At 45.8% G+C, this 26,662-nt stretch overlaps 1 protein-coding gene across 1 annotated transcript; it reads left to right on the top strand.

Moving 5' to 3' along the window:
• The first annotated feature begins 90 nt into the window (after positions 1–90).
• On the top strand, positions 91–26,503 carry LOC124482004 (transmembrane protein 266-like). The gene is made up of 11 exons (XM_047042326.1): positions 91–144; positions 1,141–1,265; positions 3,232–3,420; positions 16,311–16,465; positions 17,288–17,361; positions 18,118–18,174; positions 18,380–18,518; positions 21,021–21,136; positions 22,001–22,217; positions 24,235–24,297; positions 24,393–26,503. The coding sequence occupies exons 1-11, from the start codon at positions 91–93 to the stop codon at positions 25,073–25,075; spliced, it is 1,872 nt and encodes a 623-aa protein (XP_046898282.1). The 3' UTR covers positions 25,076–26,503.
• Positions 26,504–26,662: the final 159 nt, after the last annotated feature.

The raw sequence follows: 26,662 nt of genomic DNA, 5'->3' as shown, positions 1-26,662 counted from the left end.
TGCTATAGTGCCGGAATGTGATTCTGGGGCTCTGGACAGACAGCCTGTGTCTGCCATGACTGATTAGGTAGCAAGTGATGATCAGTTGGGATGGGGGCCAAGTTGAAATTGATGAAGGTCGGGGAGGCTGAAGTAGCAGCCTGGGTTTGTTAGACGGGTGTACAAGATGTAGTGTGCTGTGGGAGTCTTTTCTATGGAGATATAAAGGAGTCAGATGGCTGAGCGGTGAGGGAGTCGGGCTAGTACTCAGAAGGTTGCTGGATCGATACCCCGCCGTGCCAAAACGATGTTGTGTCCTTGTGGGCAAGGCACTTCACCCTACTTGCCTCGGGGGGAATGTCCCTGTACTTACTGTAAGTTGCCCTGTCTGCTAAATGACTAAATGTAAATACAAAATAATCATATTCTCTCAAGTTTCCACACAAGCCTTGTGGATTTTCCCTACTGGGCCTGGTGATGTGTCATTGTCTCATGAACTAACAGTTGGAGATCCTCAGGGCCATCTCTCTCTAGCAGTCTCTCTGCTAGCTTCTGGGTTTCACTCTAAGACATGCTGTACTGGATCTCCAGCATAGTGCGCTGACTCAAGGGTGAGTTATTGTACTTACCTGTCATTTCCTCCCCGAGGTTTGTCGGTATTTGGTCACAAAACAGACAACAATGTCGGAGGGGAGCATATTAAGTAGGGATTAGTCATGAGCCCAAACATAAAGCTTTGCTTGCTTTCAAACAGACACACACAAAACACGAACATTTTGAAGTGAAGGGCTGTGCAAACTCACAGGAGAGAGATTGGGCCTTGTTCAGATTGTATGTGCCACTTAACCTTAATCTGTTTCATGAGCCAGACATTTAATGTAGGCATACTTTGAATTGTTCCAGACATTATTTTGCTAAAAGACATAACTCTTAGTGCGACTTTGTGTTCACCTGCTTGGTATACCTGGAGTGTTTTAGTTTGTGATTGTGTTCAGTAGTGTGTGTGTGATTGTGTTCAGATATAAATCTGTGCCAATACACAAACGCACGTGTATACATACATGCGCATGCATCTTGTGCTTTATTTGAGCTTGTGTGTCGTTTTTGTGTGAAAGGGCCAATGCTCCTGGTGTGGTCTCCGCCCCGTGTCCTTGTGGGAAGGTTGTAGTGAGTCACAGCGGAGATCGGATCAGCCCTGGGGGCCTCAAAGGCTACTCCCCCACCCTCTCCCACCCCACCCTCACTAACCAGACCCTCACTAACCAGACCCTCACTGTGTGCTGGTGGTGCTGGCCTGCAACAGCACACGTCCCTCCTGAGCCCATCAGATGACCTTTAACGTTGACCTTATTTCAGAATACTGTATAAAACAAGGCAAGATGGACCCCTCTGATAGTTTCAGGTCACTCAAGGTCGCCTTTTGTAATGGTGTTTGTGATGGGCTGACGGGATGTGGAGGAGGTGGACTGTGAAGTGGGAATGGAGAGGAGGACCCGTAGGGGGAGGTGGAGGACAAACAAGAGAAGAAGAAGAAGCAGAAAAAGGAAAAGTCAGCTGGGTGCCAAGAAAGATGACATTTGTAACGATAACTGCAGGAAACATCCACATCGTAGTATTCTCACCACTATGCGAAACATCTCAGAATGAACTGTTCTTTTCTGTTCCTTAGTGTCTCCCCCAGAACCAAGAGTGGGGATCAGATAGAGTGCAGTGCAGTGAGAACTGGAGCATTCTCTGACCTGCTAAATCAAGGCCCTACAGCCCCATGAAGTCTCATAATTGCACAGCCTAAAGGCACAGCACCAGCATAGCTCAGCACAGCACAACGCAGCACAGCCCAACGCAGCACAGTAGAAATGAAAGCGAACGCAGAGGAGCCGAATTCATCTCTGACCTGCTGAGAGAGGCCTGTCACTGACTGAGAGCCAGTGGGAGATTTCTTGTATTACAACCTTTTGCCCTCTTCTCCTTCCTCATCCCTTCCTCCTACTCTCTTTTCCATTTTTTCCCATCCTCCTCCGCCTACTCCTCCTACGTCCTTTCTGCCTCTTCCCCCTTTTTCTCTTATCGCTTCCTCTTCCTCCTCTCCTCTCCGGTTCCTCCACGTTTGTGGGGGAGCTGGGATCCACTCAGCTGACAAAGGGAGGCGAGGAACGTCACGGCAGACATGATACACCAGCATCTGCTCTGGTCTAAAAATATGCACCACAGGGCACACAGTCTGCAGCTGCACACAGCGAAGGGCCCCATTTGTTTCCACCTCCATGCTCTGTGGAGATGGGCCAGCTTTAAACACAACTGAGGCCGTTGGAACACGGGGCTCTGTACCACAGGCCCCATAATAGAATACCCTCGCCAATGCAGTGCTCCTCACACATAAACCGCCACTGCCAGGCCTGTCCATGCTTCGCTAACAAGACGCATGTGAAAATGCAGCAATAGCGGGCTATTTTTACACATTTGCTGCAAGCAGTCATTCACAGATCTGACACACACCAAGCCCCGAGCATCACGGGCTCCCTGTCAGTATCGTTGCTGACCATTTCTGTGTTGGTTTCTGAAGCTGTCTTTGCTCAGAGAAAGTGGCTTTGCCAAAACCTTAATGTACAAAGATCATTACAAGTCCACTGTATGTAGGTCAATGGAGGAGAGTAGATAGTAGGTTGTTTTGAACCCGCTATATTGTTAAATGTTGATCATTTTGAAATTAGTCATGAGTGTGTGCTTTGTTTTCTTCATCTGCAAAAACAAATCTGGAATTGTTTTTTGTCAGTCTGTATATTTGCTTGTTTGATAAAATGATGTGCTATATAAAAAAACAACATTTTCCACGCAGAAATTAGGCTTTTAAGTAGATGTTTGTTCTTTTGAGCAAGCCAAGCTTTATATTCAATAACAGCCAGTGTTTGTATCATTTCAATTTCTATTCCAGCACAAACAGGAGTATTCATGCATATCAGACAATAATCCATGTTAAATAATTGGATATGCTCATTGTGCTCTCATTGTCATTCTGCTCTTCTCCACCCAAGCAGAAAGAGGGTCAGGATTGTCTCTCAAGTCTTCAATAATGCTAGGTGGCTTGTTTGTACTCTTTTTGAATCACATTCGTGGCCTCTCAAAATTAGTTTGTCTCAAAATTATATGAGTTCAGACTTCAAACTTGGCCGTACTTAATGCTAAACAATTATTTGGTTCTGGAACCTAATGTCAGGCCATGTGTGTTCCATTCCCATGTGTGTGTTTATCTAGGGAGGATGAGCACCCTGGGCTGTCCGACCTGGAGATCATCTCCCAGCCTGGGGAAGAGGAGAACCCCTGCCTGGCACCTGTACAGCTGGTCAGCTTTGGCTACCGTGACCTGCCCCTGGCTGCTCTGGACCTCTCGCTGGCCGGTTCCCAACTCCTCTCCAACCTAGACGAGGACGATAACCGGGAAGGGTGAGAAAGCTAGGCTTCCTGAACCAAGGAATGTATCCAGAGACTGAGTTGCTCCAGTCCGCTAGTAAAATCAGGTCTCTCTCTTCCTTGTGCTCAGTCAGACAGCTCTCTATTCATAATTCATCACAGCCTGCTCCTTTGTCAGGGACCTCAGCTATCGCACTACACAACATAACTGTACAAGTTGTTAGAAATAATTGATTATGAGGACAGTTATGTTATACTTAATAGTATGGTAAATGTCTTGTGTAGTTTACAATGTTACTCCTTATCCCCAAGTGCATGACTTGGTGGCTTGGCTTCTCACAATCCAATATGATTTTCAACAAGCGAGGAGCCCTGGGCTGAGCAGTGGCTGCAGTAAGTTAAGCAGGATCAATTAATCATGTCAGAATGAACATCAGCCCTCCTCTCTCTCTCTGTTGACCAATTAGATCATTACCATAATTGACATTGTACATGGCATGATCCTCAGAGTGGCCTCCCAGAGAATATGTCAGCCTTCATACCCTGAAATGGCTGATGTACTGCGTAATTATACATGACATTATATTGAATTACACCATTCCATCTCATATTCTCCACCCCTGAATAGGTCATTTTATGGAGATGATTTAGATTTTTTGGGGTCATTTTCAAGGTGGGAAGTCATTAATACACATTTTTGGGTCCTGGGATCATTCCCCATCTTTTTCCCTACAAGAGTATTTTTAAAAGACCTTAAGGCATATAAAGTTCAAACACATAGTCGCTCTTTGCTTTTTCATTTCTCTTGATGTCACAGGCGCTGTATGTCTAATGCAGACCATAACAAATCTTGGAAAATACAGCAACACTCTCCCAGCCGTCTAGAATGGCACTGTAATGTACGATACTTATAATAGGGTCATGTTTTCAGCGCGAGTGTAGAAATGCTGGCTCGGCATATGGATATGAGCTCACATTCCAGCTGTCCATGTCATTAGTCACAGTATTAGCAGATTTTCATGTGCACGGTTCATATCTGGTCAGCACACCTCCATCCTGTCCAGGAACAATGAGTCAGACGAGTGTCTGACTGGGACGCCTCCACGGGACACACACAAACACCATAAGCTGGAGAATGGGATCCACAAGGCCTCAGCCAAGCCCCTCCGTTTGACACCAAGGGCCCGTCTCACTTCACTGAGTCTGGTGCTGGCCGGCCCTGTCCCGGACAGATGGGTCCCACAGACGCACTGTCAACAGTGGGCATTGCTGACACTGACACATTACTGCTGTCACAGCTAGGGCTCTCTCTCGCACACACACCACGGCCCCTCGTTTGCCCCGTTCTCTGTCACTGTCGCACGTAACGACAGTGACGGCACATTATGGGATGCTGCTGTGCGTTGGCTGTGTGGACGCTGTGACTCCAGTGCCCGGATGACACACTCGTTTTTGGGTCGTGTTCTTGTTTCTTATTTTGAAGGGCGGTTTGGAAACAGATTTGAGAAATATGAAGAATGCATTCCATTACCATGTGTGAAATCTATAGAAACAGGTGTAGGCATTTGTTTTCTTATAGGTCATTTGACTTATAATTCAGATGTACTATCATACAGTAGCTAGCACTACTACAGGAAGGCGTTTTCTATCATGGCCATTAGTAAAACATTTCTTCTAGTATAAAATTCTCTTACCAGGATTTTAAAGGTCTAATAAAAGGTCTAATAAAATTCCTGTTAAATCCATGAGGCATGAGCTCCAGATTATAGAGCACAGTATCGTGTTATATCTCCGGTATATATCTTAAATGGAACACTAATTTTCTAGCATTAATCGTAATTACAGTATCATGACTGCGTTTGAATTCTATATCAGCACTGTAGTTATGGTTTGGAGCATTTAAGCACTGCTCTGCAGTTGGTTGGTTTTCTGAAGGTGTTCAGGAAGAAATAAGGGTCTGACTATGGAGGTGACTTCATATGCTGGTGTTCTCCCTCTTCTTGTTGAAAATAACCCATGACAGGTGACCTTACCTCTGATAACAGTGTCTCGATACTTGCTTCGCTAGGAAGCCACTCTGCAGTATGGAGACATAGCCAAGAACGCTTCATGCAAATGTGTCAGTCAATCAGTCAGTCAGCTGCCATCCTCCAGGTCTTGACATCCTCTTCTGTGGGCTTCAGCAGCGCCGAGCTCCCAGTGCTAACGCGGGTGTTTCTGTCTCCTCGTGGTTATTGATCTGCTGCTGCCGGATAACAGCAGCAAGCCTGGCCCCGGTGTCACTCAGCAACCCAGCGTGCGTCCGCACATCCACAGCAGGGTTCACAAGGCTGTCTGCAGTGGTCATCCTTGTTGTGAAGCATCTCATCCAGTACAGTAGATTCTCTCTCAAGTACTTCCGTCCAGTACTTCCGTAGATGGGAACGTGCTTGCGTTTAGAACGGGACCCTCTTGGGCTTACTAGGACACACTGTAGGCTGGCTCACCTTTAGGAAATGATGAAGGAAGGTTGGTAAGAATGGAGACGGACGCAGGCGAGGGCCGTCCATGGCCATCAACATGATAATGTACCTTGAGAGGGATGTGTCCTTTGCTCCACTGACTTCCTCCAGGAAAGTGGATTGCCTTCCCAGGCTGTTCTAGGAGAGACTCATTGGCTCTGCCTGGTCATGAGGGAGTGTGATTGTAATAGAGGGAGTGTGTGAGTGTCTGTGTGTGGGAGTGTGTGTGTGTGTTTGTGTGTGTGTGGGGCTGTTGTATTATGCATGGGATGGAGGGAAGCATCAGACATTGCGACAATTTGTGTGTGTGGACATGTGTGTGTGTACTTCAAATTGAGGAACAAATATTTAATCAACATAAGAACGGTTCACTGGATGAGGTTCAGTAAGTGGACACTGGATGGCTTTTTCTTGGCAGAATATCATGTCCATGCGCTGCTTTCTGTGAAAAACATTTGCGGCACGCGATCATTGAGATATATTCAGAAAGAGATATTAAGCTAGTATTCTCCTTAACTGGTTACGTATCTGGTATATCTGTTCTATAGAAAGTAAAAACAGCCAGAACTCTTAAATTGGGTGACAGGCGTATTGATTTTGTGGAAACTGCAATTTCATTCGCTCCTTCCCAATCAGGTATACATACAATATTCAGCCCCATTCTTATGTACTGAATCAATTTCATAGTTTTATTGTTTGTGTAATTTTTTACAGAGCGTGGGAATAGGGACCTGCGCAAGTGTTTGATGAACAAAGAATGGATTTTATCGCGCACTGCCAAAGAGGCTGGTGTGAGTTTCAGAGACATGTACTGTAGTGGAGAATGAGGCGGTGGGAATTAATCAAGAGAAAGGCTCTCATGTCAACCTGCCTGTATGATGAAGCACCCACCATCGGCCATGTTTGCATATCATAGCCCATAGCATTGTGAAGGTGGAGTTGACCTTTCTGTTATCTCTAGTACGCGCTGCCCCCTTTCCACATGGGGATTCAGAGGCGGGATAAGCAGTCGTCCACACACACACACACACACACACACACAGACCCACTCGTGCACGCGCACGTCCACATAGACAAGCACACAAGCGTAAAGGCACACATACACATGGGCACACACGCTGAAAGAAAGGGGAGGAACGAAAGCTCTCTGGCTGCACTGTGTAGTGATTGTTATCTAATCGTCTGTAATCATGGTTCACTTCATATTCAAGTTTATGCCTGGCTGTCACATGTCATTAAGGCAGGCAGTGCTCCTTCTCTGATGCCTCCGTACATTTAGATACTCACTCTCTTTTTCTCTCTCTCTTTCTCTCTCTCTCTCTGTCTGTCTCTTTCTCTGTCTGTCTCGCTCTCTGTCTGTCACTCTCTCTGTCACTCTCTCACATCTGCACACCATTGCCACCCGATGATGAATATCACTGAATTAAATGTCAATAAAAGGTCTACTTTGTTCCTTCGTCCCCATCCCTTTTCAACACATTCCCACCAGCCAAGGGCAACAGCGATACTAGGAACCATGGGTCCTTGTATTAGGGAGGGAGGGAAGGGGGAAGGTGTGCGTCAGAGATTTTAAGCACACTTTTGCTGCATTGTTGCCTAATGTAGCATGTCTATCAGCAGAAGTGGGCGACATTGTGGGGGTGGTTGTTCTAGCTAGCATCAGGGGGCACTTGCAGTGTTAGCAGTTTTGGAGCCATGGTAAGTGGAGTGCAGTTATTAATAGAGTTCAGGCCATCTATCTTCCTGTCCAGGAGAAGCTGGGAGGACCAAGGTGGCGTGGGTTTGCGTTCAGCACTTTCATTGCTGCCCACTCGCTCCAGTCATCAAGCTGTTTTTGTTTGTTTGTTCTTTTTTTTTGCATTTCAGCTTTTCCCAGTGTCGAATGGCGGGAAAGCAGGCCAAAGTGGGGAGAGCTGGAGGGATGGCAGACACATTTTGGTCACAACCTTGTGCGCTCTCATGGTTCGATACTGTACTACAGCAGTCATTCCCAAGGCTTACTGTAAATGCAAGATTACCCTACAGAATGAAGACCAATACTTCACTTGAGCCGCAGTGCCTGACAGTTACAGTACCAGCCTACCAGGTTCCCTGCCTTCTCATCAGCATAGAGCATACCTGAACAGGTGCAAAGGTGTGTTTTGGGCCCTCAGCCCTCCCCTCCTTCTCCCCAACCCCTCCCTCCCAGACCACAGTAATGAATCTAGGATAGCAACGGGAATTATCTCACTTCATGCACCCTCCCCCATCCCCCCCTCTCTCTCACTCCTGATCAGAGTGCGTTTGCCAGACGCAGAGGCAGAAGCATATGCCGTTGATTTGGCTGCTCCCCAAATGTGCGTGTGGACCTCAGGGTGAGGTGACTTGACACCCGGGCCAGATGGCTCATCTGAGGTTGTGTCCTGGTGGGCTGAGAGGATGAGGAGGATGAAGAATCCGTCCTCTCTTACTGCTACCACCCACCAGTCACATGCTAAGGGTCCTAATGTTCGTTTTCAGAAATGGTCATTGGTCAGTTTTGCATGTGCAGCAACATGAGATGGCCTGGGTGACATGTTGGCTTTGGTTCAACAGAACTTGCAGAACTCACAGGTCCTGTGTTCCACAGGTACACCAAATGTCTCTTAAGTCTTGAGTGCGCTTGTGTGGCTACTTCGGCCCCTCAGTGATGTCATAGTTTTTCCTATTTTTAAAGTCCAGTCTGACTTATGGCCACAGCAGGGGAGAAGGACAAGTTAAAGCACTACGGTGTGTGGAATTATTCCTTCTCTGGTGGTTAGGTGGGTCCTGCCAATTTGTCTTGATTTAATTAGAGTGCTAAAGGTAGTCTAGGAACCACTGGGGAATCATAGACCTCTGTGTTATCTCTGCATAGCTCAGAGAAAGAGCTGCTGTCCCTCCCTTTCTTTCTCACCTCTCCCTCTTTCTTTCTCTCTCTCTCTCTCTCTCTCTCTCTCTCTCTCTCTCTCTCTCTCTCTCTCTCTCTCTCTCTCTCTCACCCTCTCTCTTTCTCTGCCTCTCGAACTGCGGTTCTCTATCTCTCTCTTACACCTGTATTTCTCTCATGTTTTTGTTTGATTGAGACGTGACCGTTTATGTCTCAGTCTCTAATAACCGAGGCAGTTGGGGGCAGATTTCCTACCCAAGTGGTCGCCTCCAGATCCATAAAACCATCCTAACTGATCTGCTTTCACTTCAAATGGCTGTACACCTGTGATCTGGCCCTCATAGCTCTAAATGGGATGTCAAAAAGTATATTTTCGACAAACGATTACCTTCTCCGGTCGTTTCACGTTTCAAAACAACTCCTCACAGACATTTATTACAGTGTGAAGATCAAGAACGTTCCGGGTGGTCTGAAAGGGGTTCAGTGGCAGACAGATGCTGTAATAAGTCTCCCTGGATGTTCACTAAGAAGGCAAAGTAAAGGAATTTCAGTCGGTGTGATTCTAACACCTACTCACACATTGTGTGGAGACCATCATAGCTGCAGACTGCTCTGAGTCTACACCCAGCCCCCAAATAGACACAGATGGGATCACCTTGAGAAAAAGGGAAGAGGCCTGTGTTGGCACGGTGGTTAATATTCACAGACATGCAAAGTGTGAGATTGCTTTTCTGGCTAAAAGGGAAAGAGATCAAGTGTCCTGGGAAAAACCTATTAGGGGAGACCAGCTTGTCAGCTTCACTGCAGATATAGGTAGATCTATCTCCATTTACCTTGTATTAAAAGGCAATTTCTCTGGCCAAGAACAACTTGAATGTTAAACTTATTTTTCTGTCAGTGAACTCCCTTGCAACAGGAGGGGACGTGTGTTGAGGGTCGAGGTGGACCTGGAGTCTGAAAGAAGTGAAAGACATTCATGTCTGGTTTGAGTTGAAAACCAAATAAGCAATGTTTAATAAAACCAAAGGGTTGTATGATGATAGCTATATCAATGCTACTTCTACTGCAGCAAAAACCAATATGTTTTAAATGTATTCTTTTGGACAAGAGTCTGCTATAAAGCTGCTATGTATATAATATATTTAGGTATTCACATAAGACAATCAGTGTATTTTTCTTAGAATCACTCAACCTACTTGGTGTCAAATTATGTACTCAATACGCCTCCCCATTATCTCATTCATTAAGTAGTTTACTTTCCCCTTGCAGTTGTGAATGTTAAATGAGAGCCAAAAAGGGCAAAGCCCTCACAAACCTCTTGTCCTCATATTTGCTTGCACTTTGTATCACCCCTTTCCCTCTGCCTTCCTCTCCCCTTTCCCTCTCTCCCTCTGACATCATTACTTGGGGCTGGCTGTAGTGGATGCAGCCCCACTGACCTGCCTTTGCCCCCATCATAGAGTTTGCATGAGGGCCATTTCAGGTCCCTTAAGATGAGTGCTAAGATGACCACAGAGAATTGGGGTGGGGTGGGGGGTGGGATTCCAGCTGCTTCTTACCCCCCTAACATGATGTCTCCCCACCCTCGAGATTAGGGGCTCGAGTCAGAACATCTTCATTGTTAGTGGTGGTTTGCTGTGTCAGGAGGAGTGATTAGCCCATTGTGTTTCACAAGGACTGGTGTAGTTACAGGCAAAGTGTGCTGTTGTGAACTCTCTAGAAGTCTAATCCTGTTTGAAGAGATTCTGCTTCAGTTACAACAGTAGGAAGTGGATTAAAGAGGAAAAACGACATGCCACATAGTCATGCTGCATGATTATACAGTATCACAATACTGTACAGTATCTACACTTATCTGACTTAAGATGTGCTTGACCATACTTTTAACAAGATACGTACTATTTCAGTATATTCTAGTGTATTGCAAACTAACATGACAGAAACCCTATGATAACCAATAATTGTGGCATATTTTCGAGTCCATATTTAACCTCAATCTTATAATGTATCTGAACAACCATGCATTACAGGCAGAGACTATCCACGCTATATCAAACATATCTAATGTGTAATTTAGAAAATATGCCATAAACAGTTCACTCCTCTCAACATGGAACTTCCAATAAAAAGATATTTCCCCGTATTCTATTCAGAATTTACAATCTGTTGATCCAACCATCCTACATGTAACAAATACATTTTTATAATCAGCACGTGATCAATACATTTCTCCAAATGATACAAACATTTGAGAATCCTGTGCCATTTGCCAGTTCTGCGCTGATGTTTTGTGAGCAATGGTGCGCAGACATATGTAATGGGAAACCTTTCAAATGTAAAATTAATTACCTGTGATCTCACGACATCGCTGCTACTCAGCATATATTTTTTGCTTAGTTGGTATTCCTCTTTCCGTGCTTGCTTTGCCATAACGCTTTGTGTGGGGGCTGACATGGATCCTGAAGATACATTTGTTTCTAGAGGGGTGTTTTAGATGCTTGCACACTGGTCATGGTGACTGACTGTTCATATTTGTCAGGTGAAATAGAATTTTTCCATCAGTTGAAGATTACCTCGGGAAGGTTGTAACCATTTGCAGTTTTTTATCTCTCTCAATTTGTTTCCTCCAGTACCTTTAAAACTTTCAACAACTGTCCCTACGTGGACACCCAATACAAAACGTGAAGCTTTAGGTGTGTTTGGTTTGCAGAACGTCTTTGTTTTCCTGAGCTAGCCTGCCAGTCTCCCCTGTTTGTCCTGTCACTCAGTAAGACTCCTCTAATTGCAGTGCCCTGCGAGTATATGGCTCTTGTCCATCTCTTTCCTTCAACCTACTCCCCTCCCCCTTCTGCCTCCCATCACTTGCTGACTATCCCATTCTCTCTCAAATGACACCAAGATTAATCTGAATGGTGGGAATTAGAAGCGTCCACATGCACTATACTTATCGGAGATGAAGGGATCATAAACAGTTGCCAAGGTGATTCCGCGGCACATTCAAGTCCACATTCTGACGCCACACAGCCACACCCATTCCTGGAAGCAATATATACTCTCTCATTTCAAACTTCTCCGCTTGGGGTTTTCAATAGAGCTCTAGCCAACTGAAAAAAAGGTGTGTACCGGAAGGTCCAATTCTTTGAGCCTTGGAAACTTCACCTGTGATTGATTTCCACGATAATGCCACTGTGTTTGCTAGGGATCTGGGGATTGATGGGGTTCAGTTTGTCAGAAATTGGACTCTGCTTTGTGATGTAAGGATGCAGTTGAGATATCAATCCCACAGCTCACTATGAATAATCAAAGGGCACACTAGAGCAACGTATTTTGTTTCCTTTCCCGGGATTGTTTATGAATTCCACATACCTCGGTGAGAGCTTCAGGCAGACAGTATCACTGATTCTTTAAGGCTGGTTTTTCTGTTCGTATTTGGGCCTAAATTGCAGTTATTCCTCACATCATGTTTCCTGAGCAAAGGAAAACTTTATGTGCTGGAATGTAGAAGGTCATATCCTGTCTTATGCCTCTGCTGTATCGAGACTGAGGAAAAGTCTGGTGTAAGAAACTCCTGTTCTGTTTTTCTATTAGTAATGCTACAGCAAATAGACTTTGTAAAACAAATCATCTGTGATTGGATGATAAGCTTGTTCTAATCCAAGCCTGATGAGGGTAAATAAGAGATCAAAGCTGTTCAGGCTGTAACTTTCCACTTTGAGTAAAGTCTGGTGATATTCCCATGCCCTAGAATGGAATGAGTAGGGGAAAGTGGTTCCCTGTCTTGGTGGAACTGCAGTGTGGGTAGTGGAGTTTGTTTTATCAGAGGCCATCTGGACTCTGAGGGATGTTGTCTGATTTGCTGTGTTTGGCCGCTCACTTCCTCACTCGCCGGTATCGATCAGTTTCATGATTTAATCTACCTCCTCTGTTTTCCTGTCCCGCCTTGTCCACTCTCCTCCACAGCAGGCCCACGCTGATGGCTGTATCAACCTGTCCGACACACACATAACAGAAAGACTTAGAGAGAGAGACACAGAGAGAGAGAAAGAGACATCGAGAGAGAGAAAGAGAGAGATAGGAAGGGGAAGGAGATAGCATTTAGTTGGACAGAGTGAAGGGTGAGGGGCGTCGAGGTAGAAAGATGGAGATAGACAAAGACTGAGACAGTGTGGGTCGGGCATGAAATTGAGGACCTAAGACAGGCCGTGAAAGAACACACCACGACACAGACAGAATGATGAGGGGAGAGACAAGATTTCATCAATCTAATAGGAAACTGCAGGTCAGAAGTCTATAGATAGGTATAAAGAGGAAGTTACTGTACAAAACAGGATTGTAGTCTCTTTTGAGCTGGAGGTCACCTTGACCATTGTCCTGTCTGTGGGACTGTCTCTCTGAGTTGATTAAAGAAGCTCTCTCTAACCATAATTTTAAATAGGGCACATTGACTCAGTGTGTGTCAACACAGTGCATGAGTGTGTGACTATGTGTATTACTATGTCAACAACACAGACATAAGTTAAGGCCGTAAGTGCCGGGCACATCGAGGATATGAGTACGTCACCACCGTAAGTTCCTTGGCACGTGTGTGATGTCACGCCTGCGCTGCATGTCCATCCTCAGGCCCCGTCATGTGACTGAGCCTGGTGTCATCCTGCCCTGAGTCAACCATCTTGACGTCTACACGGTCTGCTGTGGACTCATCCTCAAATATCATCGGATGACAGGTCCTGTCTCCACAACCCTACTGTCCTTGGCTGTCAGTGAACCACGTCCACACTCCGTCTACCAAAACCTGCATCGGCCTTTTCCCCATCCCTCATCCTAATGGGGACCGCATTATGCAGTCAGACTGAGTTGTGAACGTTGCTCTCCAACACCATTACTCCCAGGGATGAGGTCGAAAGGGGAGTTCATCTCATTAAGCTTGTGGAGAGAGTGATTTATCTTTAACGTTTCATTTTACAACTGCTACTCCCGGCTTTCTTATTGTTCCGGCAAGATTATCATATTTTTGCTGCTTTCTGTCGAGGGTAGTGTAAATGAAGTATGAAATCACAAGACCTAAGATTGAAACTGAGATTCTACCTAAGGGATAAGTAGTCCCGAAGTAACCGTGGATAGAATTCACAAAGTACAAAAGAATTATAGATGGTTGTTTCACACAATGGTGGATGTCTAAGTGATAGATGCTGATGCCAAGTGGCAAGTGCAGTCTTATCCACTGTGTTCCTTCATGAACATAAATTACATTATTGATGGATGATAGTACCTTTCCCCCGTGCCTCCATGATGGCTAGCAAACTGTAGTAGCATGGATGATAAGGTCTCGCTAATTAGCTGAATATTGCTTTGAGTCTCAGAGGGTGTGCTTTCCTGGCATCTCTGGGTGTCTGGGGGTTAGAGTGGGCCACGGAGCAGCTTGTGTTTGTTCAGGGAAGAGGTCCCTCCCTAGTTTGAGAGCATATGCTGTAGGTAGAGAGGCCAGAGGGACAAAGTTAAACTGAGAAAGATGCATCATTAAGGTAAACTCACCAGCAGGTGGCTCTATTAAGGCCCATGCCAATTATTTGGACTTCTAGCCTGCAGTGTGGTTTCACTGAAGGCTACATTGTATACAGGACTAAGATCAAGGTAATAAGGGTACTGTATGCAGCCATTTCCAGTAATGTGATTACAACCATTCAAAATCACTTTGCACAACATTGTTAATTCGGAATTTTGAAATCATACTTCACATGAATCACTAATCTCGGAAAGGATGACGGCGTCAATTTGACATCTCGATAACGTTGTGCATTCTCATGCACAAAAAAAAGGGTTTGAATCCCATCCTCTCATGGAATGATAGTCACTCCTTTTCCACTCTGGTCTTCCCTGCATGATGCCACGGGCAGGCGGGTAGGCAGAAGATGAGCTGCCCAGCCGCGGGCCTGCCTGGCGTAGTAAGACACGTCCAGGGAGTATCAGCATGAACCCAGCTAGAGCAGACTCACCACCATCTGGAGCCCACAGACTCGAGCCCCACCCGGTGCCAGAGAGATGATTGCTAACAGCGTGATTATGCCTTTATTAGATTAGCCTAGCGTTGTTTACAGGCCTGTGGGCTTGGCCACGTCGAGTGTACCTAGCTAGCGCTCCCCCTCCGAGGGTTTGGGAGGATGAGTGAGGTGAGTGACTCGGCTGGTGCTCTGAGCACCTTCCTGGTTCTTGTAAACAGGCGACTCACAGTCCTGTCTGGAGGGCCGAACAAGCCTGTTCTAGCCTGTACTATTTCATGACTAAACATTAGAAGTTGCTGATTATTTCTCTCTCTACCTATCATAGAGAGTATTGCTTTCGTGAAGTCAAAGTAAGACAGAGCTTTACAGGCCTGTTCACATGTCAATCTTTTTGTTTAAAAGTCTAAAACGAAGGCAGTGACAGGAGCTGTTGTCTTGAACAAGAATGCAACTAATAGAAGCCCTCCTCTGGGAATGACTGTGCGTGACAACAATGTCCTGATCCCCACATGCCCTGGTCCCTCATGTCCACAGTCACGCTCAGGGCCTATCAGTGACAGTTCAATGGCCACTCTTGCTTAACTTGATTAAAACAGCCTCATTCTGTCGCTACTGACTTAGCACAAATTAGCACCATGCTAGGGAATGAAGATATGATCACAGAGAGGGGCACAAGCTGCCAAGTATACTGGTAGCCAGTACATGGGGAGGAATGGAAGGTGTGAAGGAGAAAGCCAACTTTCCACTCCAGCTGGACAACTGGTGAGGGGGCATGGTTTCTCTTGTCTCCCTGTGCCAGTCGAGGGAGCAGTTGGTGTAGGGAGAGAGATGGGATCTGGGATAAGCTAGGATCTTGGAGAGATATTTGTTATATGCCTGGATCATTTTCAACTTTTTGGCTATAATTTAAACTGCATCTTATCTCTGAATTATGGAATACTTCACAAAGAATTGATCTAATACGAGTAGAGACACACAACGGAATCTGTGGACTATGCATTTGTGCGCTTCTATGTTTTACTCTCCAAACCTCAAAGGTCCCTGAGCTTTGAGTGCTTTCCTCAACACTAAATCCTTTCATTCATGTCAAAGGGTTTTGCTTTGCTATTCCGATCACATTTTGACAGAGGAACAAGTCACTAACTCAAAGAGTCTCAGTGTCCTTGCTCTTAATACAGCCTCTGTTCATACCCTTTGCTTTGGTTTCTGAGCCTGGCTCATGACTTAGATCAGAGAGTATTTGACCCTGTGTCTGTGCAAGTGTCAACTAGCGCTCTCTCCTGGTGAATGGAGGGGAAAACAGCCATTCCTTGCATTTCAAGTGCATATCAAGTTTACCAAATGACAGAAACATTGAGATACGACATTGTATTTTACATTGATTTGGATAAAAATGTCTGCTAAATGAATACATAATTTAATTGGTATTGATATTCTGTATGAATACATTATTAGACATACAAAATGAGGAGGTCATTATATATGCAATAGACAACTTTGTTTTCACAATTCTCCTCCGCCTCTCTCTTTCCCCAGGTCTAACTGGCTGAAGCCCTGCTGTGGTCGGCGGGTAGCCCTGTGGCAGGTGTGTCTACTCAGTGCTGGCTTCAACTGCTTACTGGTGGCCTGTGTCATCCTGGTGGTGCTCTTCCTAACTCTGGAACTCCTCATCGACACCAAGCTGCTACAATGTAAACAAATCTATATTTACACCCTTCATGAACTGACGAACTGACTTTTTTTTCATGAACTGCCTTTCTTGGATTGCCAAGTGTTGGAGCTGCAGCTATGTGGTTGTGTAAAAGAAAGATTTGTCTCTGGGCTGCTGTTAAAGCCCAACCAAAATCCATTGGTAATCCAAGTGGTGGATGGGGATGCTGTCAACACAGATTAGGAGCATATTAGAGGGGAGCCGTCCTTGCTCTCTCACTGTCCTCTGTCTCTTAATCGCACAGCGTCCTGCCAGTTGGAACAGGGTAGTAAATGACTCCGATGGAGAGAGGTGAGAATGAGCCGCTCTCTTCTCCATGGCACTGGGCACACGTCCCCATCGATTATGGGCACGGAGCCAGGAGACGAGGCCCTGTAATGATAGCCGAGTCTCGCTCCAAGGACTGTGTGGCAGCAGCCTCTTGAGATGTATCACCAGTCCTGCAAGACAAATGATAAGAGTGGGTGGGCAGGGCAGGGAGGAAGAGAGACATTGAAAGATTAGCGGCAGGATGGCATGGGGGTGGCATGTGGATTAATAGAGGGAGATATGGGGAGGGATAGGAAGACTGGTGGACAGATCGGAGATGGCTGGAAGGAGAAGGAAATGCATACTGTAGGGCTGGGAAAGTAGGAATAAAGAGATACAGCACTTGAGCGCTTGCATCTGATAGATATCCGGATTCATCTCATATGTCAATACTAACTTACCTTTTGGACCAACTTGAAATATACATTCTTTTTTTTATTAATTGAATTTTTGGCTAAAAATATTTGTCTCTTTTTGTCATATTCCTCACTAGTTGCCAATGCGTTCCAGTTTGCCAGCATCATGCATTGGATCAGCCTTATCATCCTCTCTCTCTTCTTCTCTGAGGTTAGTGCTGGACTAAGACTACACTGCAATCCATCGTATGCAGTACAGTACTGGCCTGTCCTGTACTATACAGTCCACCTATAGTACAGTACATGTGTACGATACCACAGCGGACACAGGAGGCAGGTAGAGGTAATAATGATGGAAGAGGTTAGCGAGCAACCGATCTGGTTCCATTGATATGAGACACCCAACACCTTGCTCCCCGACACCATAGAGGACCAGTGTCAGATGGATGAGGTCATGGATGGATACCAGCTGCTCCAAGTCCACAAGTCAGAGAGCAGGGTCCTACCTGCAGGGGAGATCCTCTCCTCTTCTCACTTACAGTGACACTGTTGTTGTGTATGTGCTACACCCTGATGAATTGTCTGGGCCACTTTTGCCTGTCAACCCATCCTAATTAAATTGTAAGTCGAAGAGCGTGTTCAACATGAGGTACCCTCGACAACATCCTTTGTGTCACTGTATGTACAGTCGAGAAGGATCAGATCACAGAGATATACCATTTTGTTTGGCCAGCGCTTTTGCAAGGGAATATCAAGATTCACTGGACATTACATTTAAATGGGTCACAGAAACTAGAGCAACATTTCTATGGGCATTTGAATGAATAGACACATGGTTAACTTTGACTATTTATTCAGATATACTTACTTTTAAAACCTTTGAATCTTATGTAGTATGTGGACAGTTCATGGAAGGTGAGAACATTGGGAAAGTATTTCATTTTCTCTCCCTCTCTCTCTTTCACAGACTGTTTTCCGGATTGTCGTCCTTGGGATCTGGGACTACATCGAAAATAAAGTTGAGGTAAGATTCCAGTGGAGCCATTAAGAAAGTCCTAAAGCCAAACTCACAATGCAGAATAGTTAGCTCGAACAAAAACATTGACGTTAAGACTTTGCCCATCAAACTGAGTTGAGGTGAGATGCACAGCCATGCAGCCGTTCCACACTGTCTGCCTCCGAGCGAACCCGTGCGTGACGCGCTTCCTGTCTGTGTGTTCCGCCCGCAGGTGTTTGATGGTGCCGTCATCGTGCTGTCCTTGGCCCCCATGGTGGCCTCCACCGTGGCCAACGGCCCCAGCAGCCCCTGGGACGCCATCAGTCTCATCATCACCCTGCGGATCTGGAGGGTCAAGAGGATCATTGACGGTGAGACGGGCCAGGCGGGATGGGGCTCGGACAGCCTTCTCTTGTCTCTGGACAGCTGGCAGCTATCTCCCTAGAGTCTCCGGCCGCTTGTCCACATCCAAGTCAAGAGCTTTTCCTTTGCTGCTCTTTGCCTGTGCAGCTTTGTGGGAGAACGAGGGGCAAGGCTGGCTATTTTAGCATATAGCTGTGACACAAGAGGTTAAACAATCGGTTAGAGTTACAGTTCTGATTAAAACATTTTAACTGAAGTCCTAACTTTTAGCCAAGGTGCTTTTTCTGTGGTTTCAGCAGTCACGGTTTAGCTGGATTTAAAGAACAGTTAAAGCCATCATTAACCCAAGACATATATGTAAACAAACACAGGATTGGCCAATCAATCCTGCAATGACAGCACCACCCCATAGACCTGATGATTATACAGATTATTTACTGTTCAGAACAATATCGCTATTGATCGGTCCCTGAGAGTAAATTGCCATCGTTCTGCTACTTAAACTGGTATTGATCGCCAGGCCTTGTTAAACAGATTCAGAGGCCATAATGAATCCACTGGCTGTTCTCTCCTTTGCTAATGGAAGGTCCGCTCGATAACTACAGGGGAGGTCACCCTCATCCAGGCCCCTGTCTTCATGATCAACTCTTTGACTCGACCACACATACAGTGTCGCACAAACACAAGCACTCCACGCTACAGCAATTATTTTTATGTTATGTTATATTCAGTGAACCTTTATATTCCCTCATGAAGGCACTGGCAACCAGAAAGGTCCATCTCACCAGAGATCGGATCCTACCTACCTGACTGTACATTCAGTGACACAAAGCCATTGTGGGGACATTGGGTTGAATATACCCATCGACTTCCAATTTCATGTTAATGGTTTGACAAGTAAAATGGCTGTGGTAATACTTGGATGCACAGTATCCGGACAGACTTAATACAGCCTAGCCTGTGTTTCTTTACGTTAGGATGTCAAATCTGTGTTTTTGGATGTATGACAGGAAAATGTAATCTCTAGAATTACACTCTAGGTAAGATTGTAAACTACATTTAGCTATTTCTTGGTTTGGCGCTCAACCCAATCAGCAGCAATACAGTCACGTTGAATGTGGTCCAAACCAGTTTATTTGAGTGGCCATGTCAAGGACATAATTTCCTAGTTTTCACAATAGCCTATTCTAACCTGATTGTTTCGATGTGTGTAAGTAATAGAGTTAGGCAGCTGGCCAGCCCACTCAGCAAGAAAATGTATCTCGCCACTGATACAATTTTAAGTCACAAGCTATAGTTTGATTACACAGCTATAGGGTACTTTATTATACACAGAGATGGCAAAAGTAGTCATTGCTACTACCATAGTGTTTTAAAAAGTTGTTAGAAAAATATACTTAAGTAGATTAAGTAAACTTCCCATCTCTGCAACTGTGTAACAACAGTGTTATCACAGTGTAATTATAGTGTAATAACAGTGTAATAATAACATAATAAATTATAGTAATAACAGTGTAAAAACATTGTAAAAACTGTCAAATGTAATAACACAATAACAATGTAACAACATTGTAATGTAAGAAGTGAAAGTAAAAGGTTTTCAGAAAAATAGTTAAGTTTACTTAAGAACAGCAGTACTTGTAACTAAGTATTTCGATATTTTCAAGCCTTTTTAAAGTTCAGTACTTGAATAAATATTTGTCAGAGAGAAAGTGATAGGGACGTAAAGTGAACAAGGGTGAAAGTGAGAGAGAAACAGAGCAGGGGTAAGAGAAAAACCAAATAGGTGAGAGAAAAAGCGTTAAGTAAAAGATTTATACATATAAACAAATACATTTTATATATAACACACACCTGTTGTGTGTGTTAAACTGATTGCCATTGGGCTGCTTGGGTTGGTGCTAAGGCCCCTGCAGGTTTCTGGGGTGGGGAGGAGTGTGGGCTGAGCAGTGGGGTGGGGAGTGTGGGCTGAGCAGTGGGGTGGGGAGTGTGGGCTGAGCAGTGGGGTGAGGACTATCTGCTAGGGGATTAACACTTTGCTTGAGCCGAGAGGAGAATGAAACAAGCTCTTGAGAAGCAGAAGCTGTGGAATCAGCCAGGGTGTGAATTACACTGCTCCACACGTACTGCCAGCCACAACTCTCCCTCTTAGTTAGCGGGGCAGAAGCGTTGACTAGGCCTTCACTGCAATATTCTGCTTTTATCATGTATTAAGATGTTCAACTGTCAAACAAAACATTATACAAATTACAAAAATGAAATTATTATCAAAAACATTTAACATTTAATAAACGTCCTCGAGTCACTGTCACTGAGGAGGCCACTGTGCAGGACAAGCCTGTAAATTGGGACATTGAGTTCCAACATTAACGAGCGCTTTAACTTATTTAACACAATTAAATAATCGAGCGTGAGTGAAGCTACGCCGATGGTTTCTGTACCGTGTCCTCCTGATATGATTTGGAGAGGGTGTGGTTCCTGAGGGGGCCTCTCTCCTCTCCCCTGGACAGCCTATGTCCTGCAGGTGAAGGTGGAGATGGAGCTGGAGATCCAGCAGTGCGAGAAGACCAAGGCCATGAGGGAGGAGCAGTTGGAGCGCCTCACTCAGATCTGCCAGGAACAGGCTGTGAGTGTCCACACTAACACCCCTCAGAGACGGCTTAGACACGGTCGAAGAGGCCGTCCTAAGATTCAGCTGTGGCCGCGAGTCTGTTTGATAGGTCGCTGTGATACAACCCTACACGGCATGCCAGTCTATGTGGACGATACATACAGATCTTGAAACGTGTTGAAAACATCTGAGACTTGTGTGACTGACACTGTTATGCCGCATCATTCGGTCCTGTCGCTTGTAATGCTGTAGTTTCTAAACACCACCAGAAGAGGGCAGTAAGACCCTACTACTGTAGATATGTGTGTCTTCCTTGAGGTCGTTTAAAACCTCTACTGGTATCTGCTTGACATATCTTTTTTCTACTTGTTATATCTCTGAGATCTTTAAGTATGGTGACTGTCTGAATATGGTGACACAGACATTAGTGTTGCACGTCAGCATCATTTCTTTCCCAGGCCCCCAACCTCAAAATCAATATCAACAGAAGCCATAACTGTATATCATTGCAAGCATGTTGGTACAAAGCACTCCAGCCACAATTGAATACATAGTGTAAAATTGAAAACGGTTCATCTATTTTGAATGTGTCTGTCAGTATTTGTTGTCCACTCTGTAGAGAAAGTATAACATGTATTCCGTAAGTTACTTCACTTACAGATCATATACATTTCTTTGACTGAGATGTTATTATAGTAGGCACTATAACATTATGTATGTGTTTAGATGGGGATACATATTTTGAGAATATCTCTCACTCTCCTATTCCTTATCTTTCTCCCTTTCCCTCTGCTTCCAACCTTTACCAATCCAACTCGCCTGATTCTCTCGTCAACTCGCCCTCCTCCCCCTCACACCATCCCTCCATCGCTGCCTCAGTTTGAGATCAGGCAGCTTAGGGCACATCTGGCCCAGCAGGACCTGGACTTGGCTGCGGAGCGGGAGGCGGCCATGCAGATCCACCACGTGTGGGGCAAGCAGAGCAGCAGCTTCCAGGTGCTGGAGGGCCTGGGCCCAGGGGAGTCTGACGACGAGGGCCAGGGGGGCCGCCAGGGGGGCCGGCAGGGGAACCACAGGGAGCCCCGTGCCCCCACAGGTGCACCACTCTAATATACTTCTAGTGGGTTTTTTTGTGCAACAACAGCACTGTGAATTAGCAGACCACAGCCGCATCAACTTGATTCATTTGAAAATGTAGTACATGAAATGTTTGGTTGAGAAGGCAGCCTGACAAACCAGAGGAGAAAGAGAGGTGTGCCATAAACTATGTACATAATTATGTGGGACAAAAAAGTCCCAAACGGTGCAACATCAGGTGAATGGGATGCCAGAGCAGTGTCAAGCTAATCTAGCGCAGTAGCCCCCAAGCAACTCCGAGGCCTTAAACCCCTCTATCTCTCTCTCCCGACGCAAGCACACAACACCCATCTGACCGCAGGCGCTTCAGGATCAATATGAGGGCAAAAAAAGCTTTTAGGATCTGCTGAATCCGAGGGAAAACAAGCATGTTCCCCCCCACACCACGTCAGCTTGCATGGGCATCTCTGTTGGCCCCCTCGACTGGCCCCCGCCCTCCGCCCAGCTAGGCTATTTCAGGTACAGAGTGCTCTGTGCATTGGGCCTTGTTGTGGGAGAGAGAGCTGGCCCCTGTGAACATCTGTTCCCTTCACCTAAAAACCACAGTAGGGCACCGAGAGAGACGCCAAAGCTGTCGCCACATCGCCACTCCCTGGGGATTGTGGTAAATCTGGCTCGGAGGAACAAGCAGTGCTTTTTCCAAAACATGGGCATCAGGAGAGGCACTTAGGCCGCAGGGGCCAAGCCCGGGCAGACTGCGGTGGCGTGGGTTACAGCTAGAGTTGCTCTCTCTCTCTCTCTCTCGCCCGAGGGGTAGCCATCAAAGTGTCGTTCATTCTCATTGAGGCACTTTGCTGTTAAGACTCTTTTCTTGTTGGGCATGAACTGGAAAGGCTGAGGGAGGACATGGAAAGGGTTACAAACATTTTGTGAGGAGGTCTCAAGGGGTTTGTGGTTTTGTACTGTTTAAGAGAACAAGAGAACTACCGGTGAACCTGTCGATATCGAGGAGAATTCAACACTCACCATTTCTGATGTTCAGGGGTAGTTTACTGAGATTCAGTAGCTGTGGTCGGTGTGGTTTTACAGTGTTACAATTTTAGTTGCCTGCAATTAGTATCACTCTAAGACTTGAGATGTTTTCTAATCCATATGTATTGTGCAATACGTAAAAAATATTTGTTTCAATAAAATACATAGCTTTTAGTGAACCGTCAACGCAAGACTTGCCCGCAAACCAGTACATACATTGAGCATGTATATTGATTTAGCTATGAACTGAATGCTCTCCGCGTGTCTTCTCTGTGAGTGTATAGATGGTTGGCAGTCCGATAGCCTGACTGTCAGAGAGACAGCATTTTATGTATGCCGGACATCTCTTTCTCTATTCTGAAGCTCATGTGTTATTAATTGCAGAGTGATTGTCTTGGTCGTGTTTTAGTGAGTGCAATGCTTCCTCTCCGGGGGTGGGTCTCGGATTAATATTTTAGGCTGAAAAATAAATGAAATTACCCGTCAGAGTCTGCAACAGTAGTCCTGGGGGAGTGGGGCTAGCACTCAGGGTACTTTGGGCTCCACTCAGCGGACACTGAGCTCAGGGCCAATCAAGCGAGCAGAGCGGATCAGAATGGAGCGGATCAGAGCCGCTCGCCAGAGAGCAACCGGCTGCTGAAACAAAGAGCACTCTCTTTCCTAAAGTCTGGCCTCTCTCATGTTCACTCCTGCTGTACTTCTCTACGCTAGCACGGTGTGATTTTCAGACATCAGTGGTGCCAGTAAAGCACCTGTATGTCAGTGAAGGGTATACTGTATGTTACTTTAAGTGACGGTACGTCGTAGATGCACTCAAAGGTTTACATTTCACTTCGGCTCTTTGACAAGGGATTCAGTCATTCTGTAGTCTGTAGTCTGTGACTGCTGAAGTATACATTTGAAGACTGCATACTGAGTACTGCACTGTAGATACTGTACCTGTACATTATCTAGGTTATTGATTGTACAACTAAGTACTGAACAATATTGCCTTTGCTCACCAGATCCAGTTGTACGAGATGATATGAACAACTATATCAGCCAGTATTACAGCGAGCCAAGCAGTGGTAAGTGACAGCATTCTCTTAAAGGAACAGTCATAATTCCCAGCCATATTGCTGTGATGCATCCTCCTAGCCTGATGTGAGAAGTATCGTTTCAGACGGGGGTGCTTCAGCAGGTGGCATTAGGGTGATCACCACAGCGGCCATCGACGTCCACCTCCCCACTAACCCCAACCCCGGCCACTCCAACCCTCTGCTCTGTGTTGAAAGAGTGGGCGGCGATTTGAGTGACACATCCACCAGCGTATCCCGGTCCAGCGGCAGCCTGACAGCCCGCCCCCACAGCCTGAGCAGCCACACCCTAGGGTCGTCCTCCACAGACTGCAGCAGCAGCACAGCCAGGGAACTCTGCCTGGACTACAACTCCCAACACTGCTGTGTCCCCCAGTCCTACTGCAGCTCTCTCGGGGGCCCTACCCAGCAGCTGCCGTCGTCTGGCCCACCTCCCCGGGACCCCAGCGTGGTGGTGCAGGAGCTGCTGTGCTCCCTGTCAGAGGACTCCTGCCTGGCCCAGAAGGGTCTGCCAGTGGACCCGGTCAACCTGAAGCTGCCCAGTCCTACAGGCTCCACCAAGGCCAGTCCCGAGCTGGAGCACAGGGTCAACATCTACAACAGGAGGAACCAGGAGGAGGGCCGGGGCCGGGGTCGGGGCTGCGTGTTCCTCCAGACTAAGCCTCTCATCCACCTGCATAGCAGCAGCACTGAACCGTCTCTGGAGGAGAAGTACAGGCTCCCGGCCCCGGCCGACACCCCCCTGAGCCGCATCACGCCCAACACATAGTCCACCCAGTGGGTGGGCGAGGAGCACAGACAGGACAACCTGTTCCTCCTTAGACAGTTGTAACTGATCCCTAACTTCTAAATCCTCCGTGAGTAAGGCAGGAACGAGCACACTGGCAACGTGCTCGTGCTCTGCTAAACCCTTCTGTCGATCGGCAGATCGAGCCTGCCTTCTTCCTCGTTAGGGATCCTTGGTTGCTAGCCATGCACCATGATTGCACAACATCAACCCTGTGAGAAAGGGACTAATGCAAGCCTAGACACCACTGTCGTCAGGAAATCCTCTACTAAATGGGTCTCAATTGTGAGATTTAACCAGCAAGGGGACTTATTCAAGCCTATAGAGAACAAACTTCAAGAACAGTGTTACTTCCTTATGTATGATTCTGCTTTTACATGGTGAAAGCAGTGTTTTGATTTTGATTTTATTTTTTAAGATATGGTATCTGTGCCAGTCTCTCTGTTCTTACAGCCACAGGGTACACTGAATGACCATTGCCAACAGTCAATTTCTTACCTTTGTCTATATATAACTGAGATGAAGATATTTGTATTGAAACTGAAGATTAGGATAGCAAGTGTGACGTTTTTGGATTAAATAAAAGCCTAATTGAGGCATTAAAATAAATTAATTGTGAAGTTAATGCCGGTTGGAGGTGGGGAAACATGGAGTGAACCTATACAATGATCTGGGCCACCAACATGGCATGTCAATTCTGTGCATTTTCATGTTTACACGTTTTTGTAAACTTAAAATGGGAGATCTCATTGTCAACTGCAGGTGTTGTCATTTGAATAAAAGTTTCCAAAATTGATAGATAAGACTACACAATAGTATTTTGCCTTCTGTACGTGGACATTCTTATGGTTGTATGTTACATTACTTTAAAGCTGTGCTTTCTATTTACTTTGAACATGGAGTATGAAATGTTGAGAACAAGAGCCTAAACCACAACGACCTGGGTTCACATCCAGCACAGTGCCAAACACATCCCTGGGCCCAGATCCCTGTAAACGCAGCATACTCCCCGACTGTCCAGATCCACTCTCCCAACTGTCTTTTCAGGTACCCAACTGTCCCACCAGGAAAGACTCAACCAAGTCTAAAAAGAAATGGCCTTTTATCAGTTTTATTTATAAGTCGAGTTTTATTATTTAGTCGAAGAGTAAAAATGTAACTGTAAGATCTTTCAGCCTGATTTGAACACATGACCCCTTACACAGCAGCCCACATCCTTAACCACTGACCTATCAGGGATTATAACAAGTTCCACTCATCATTTAAATTTGACATTGAACTAGCTAGTTGTAACAACCTGCAGAGTTGTGGTGTCAGAAAACCAAATGAGAGCAGTGCTCCCCTGTTAGCTCACTGGGTTAGTGTGCATGCTCTGAAAGCTTGGTCAGTACTGCAACACCCTGGATTCAAATCCAGCCTTGACACTTTTCTGTATGTCTTCCTCCCTCTCCATTCTTTTCCTGTCACACTTCAACTAACTGTCCAGTACAGCATGTCAAACAGAATCCACAACTCAATAAACTGAGGGAAATAACCACACAACAATTTGTCTTTTAAAGTTTTTTTTTT

The sequence above is a fragment of the Hypomesus transpacificus genome, chromosome 19, assembly GCF_021917145.1.
Source record: "Hypomesus transpacificus isolate Combined female chromosome 19, fHypTra1, whole genome shotgun sequence".
In the NCBI taxonomy this organism is placed as follows: domain Eukaryota; kingdom Metazoa; phylum Chordata; class Actinopteri; order Osmeriformes; family Osmeridae; genus Hypomesus; species Hypomesus transpacificus.
Note: the sequence above shows the minus strand (reverse complement) of the source record. Positions and strands in the feature narration are given on the sequence as shown.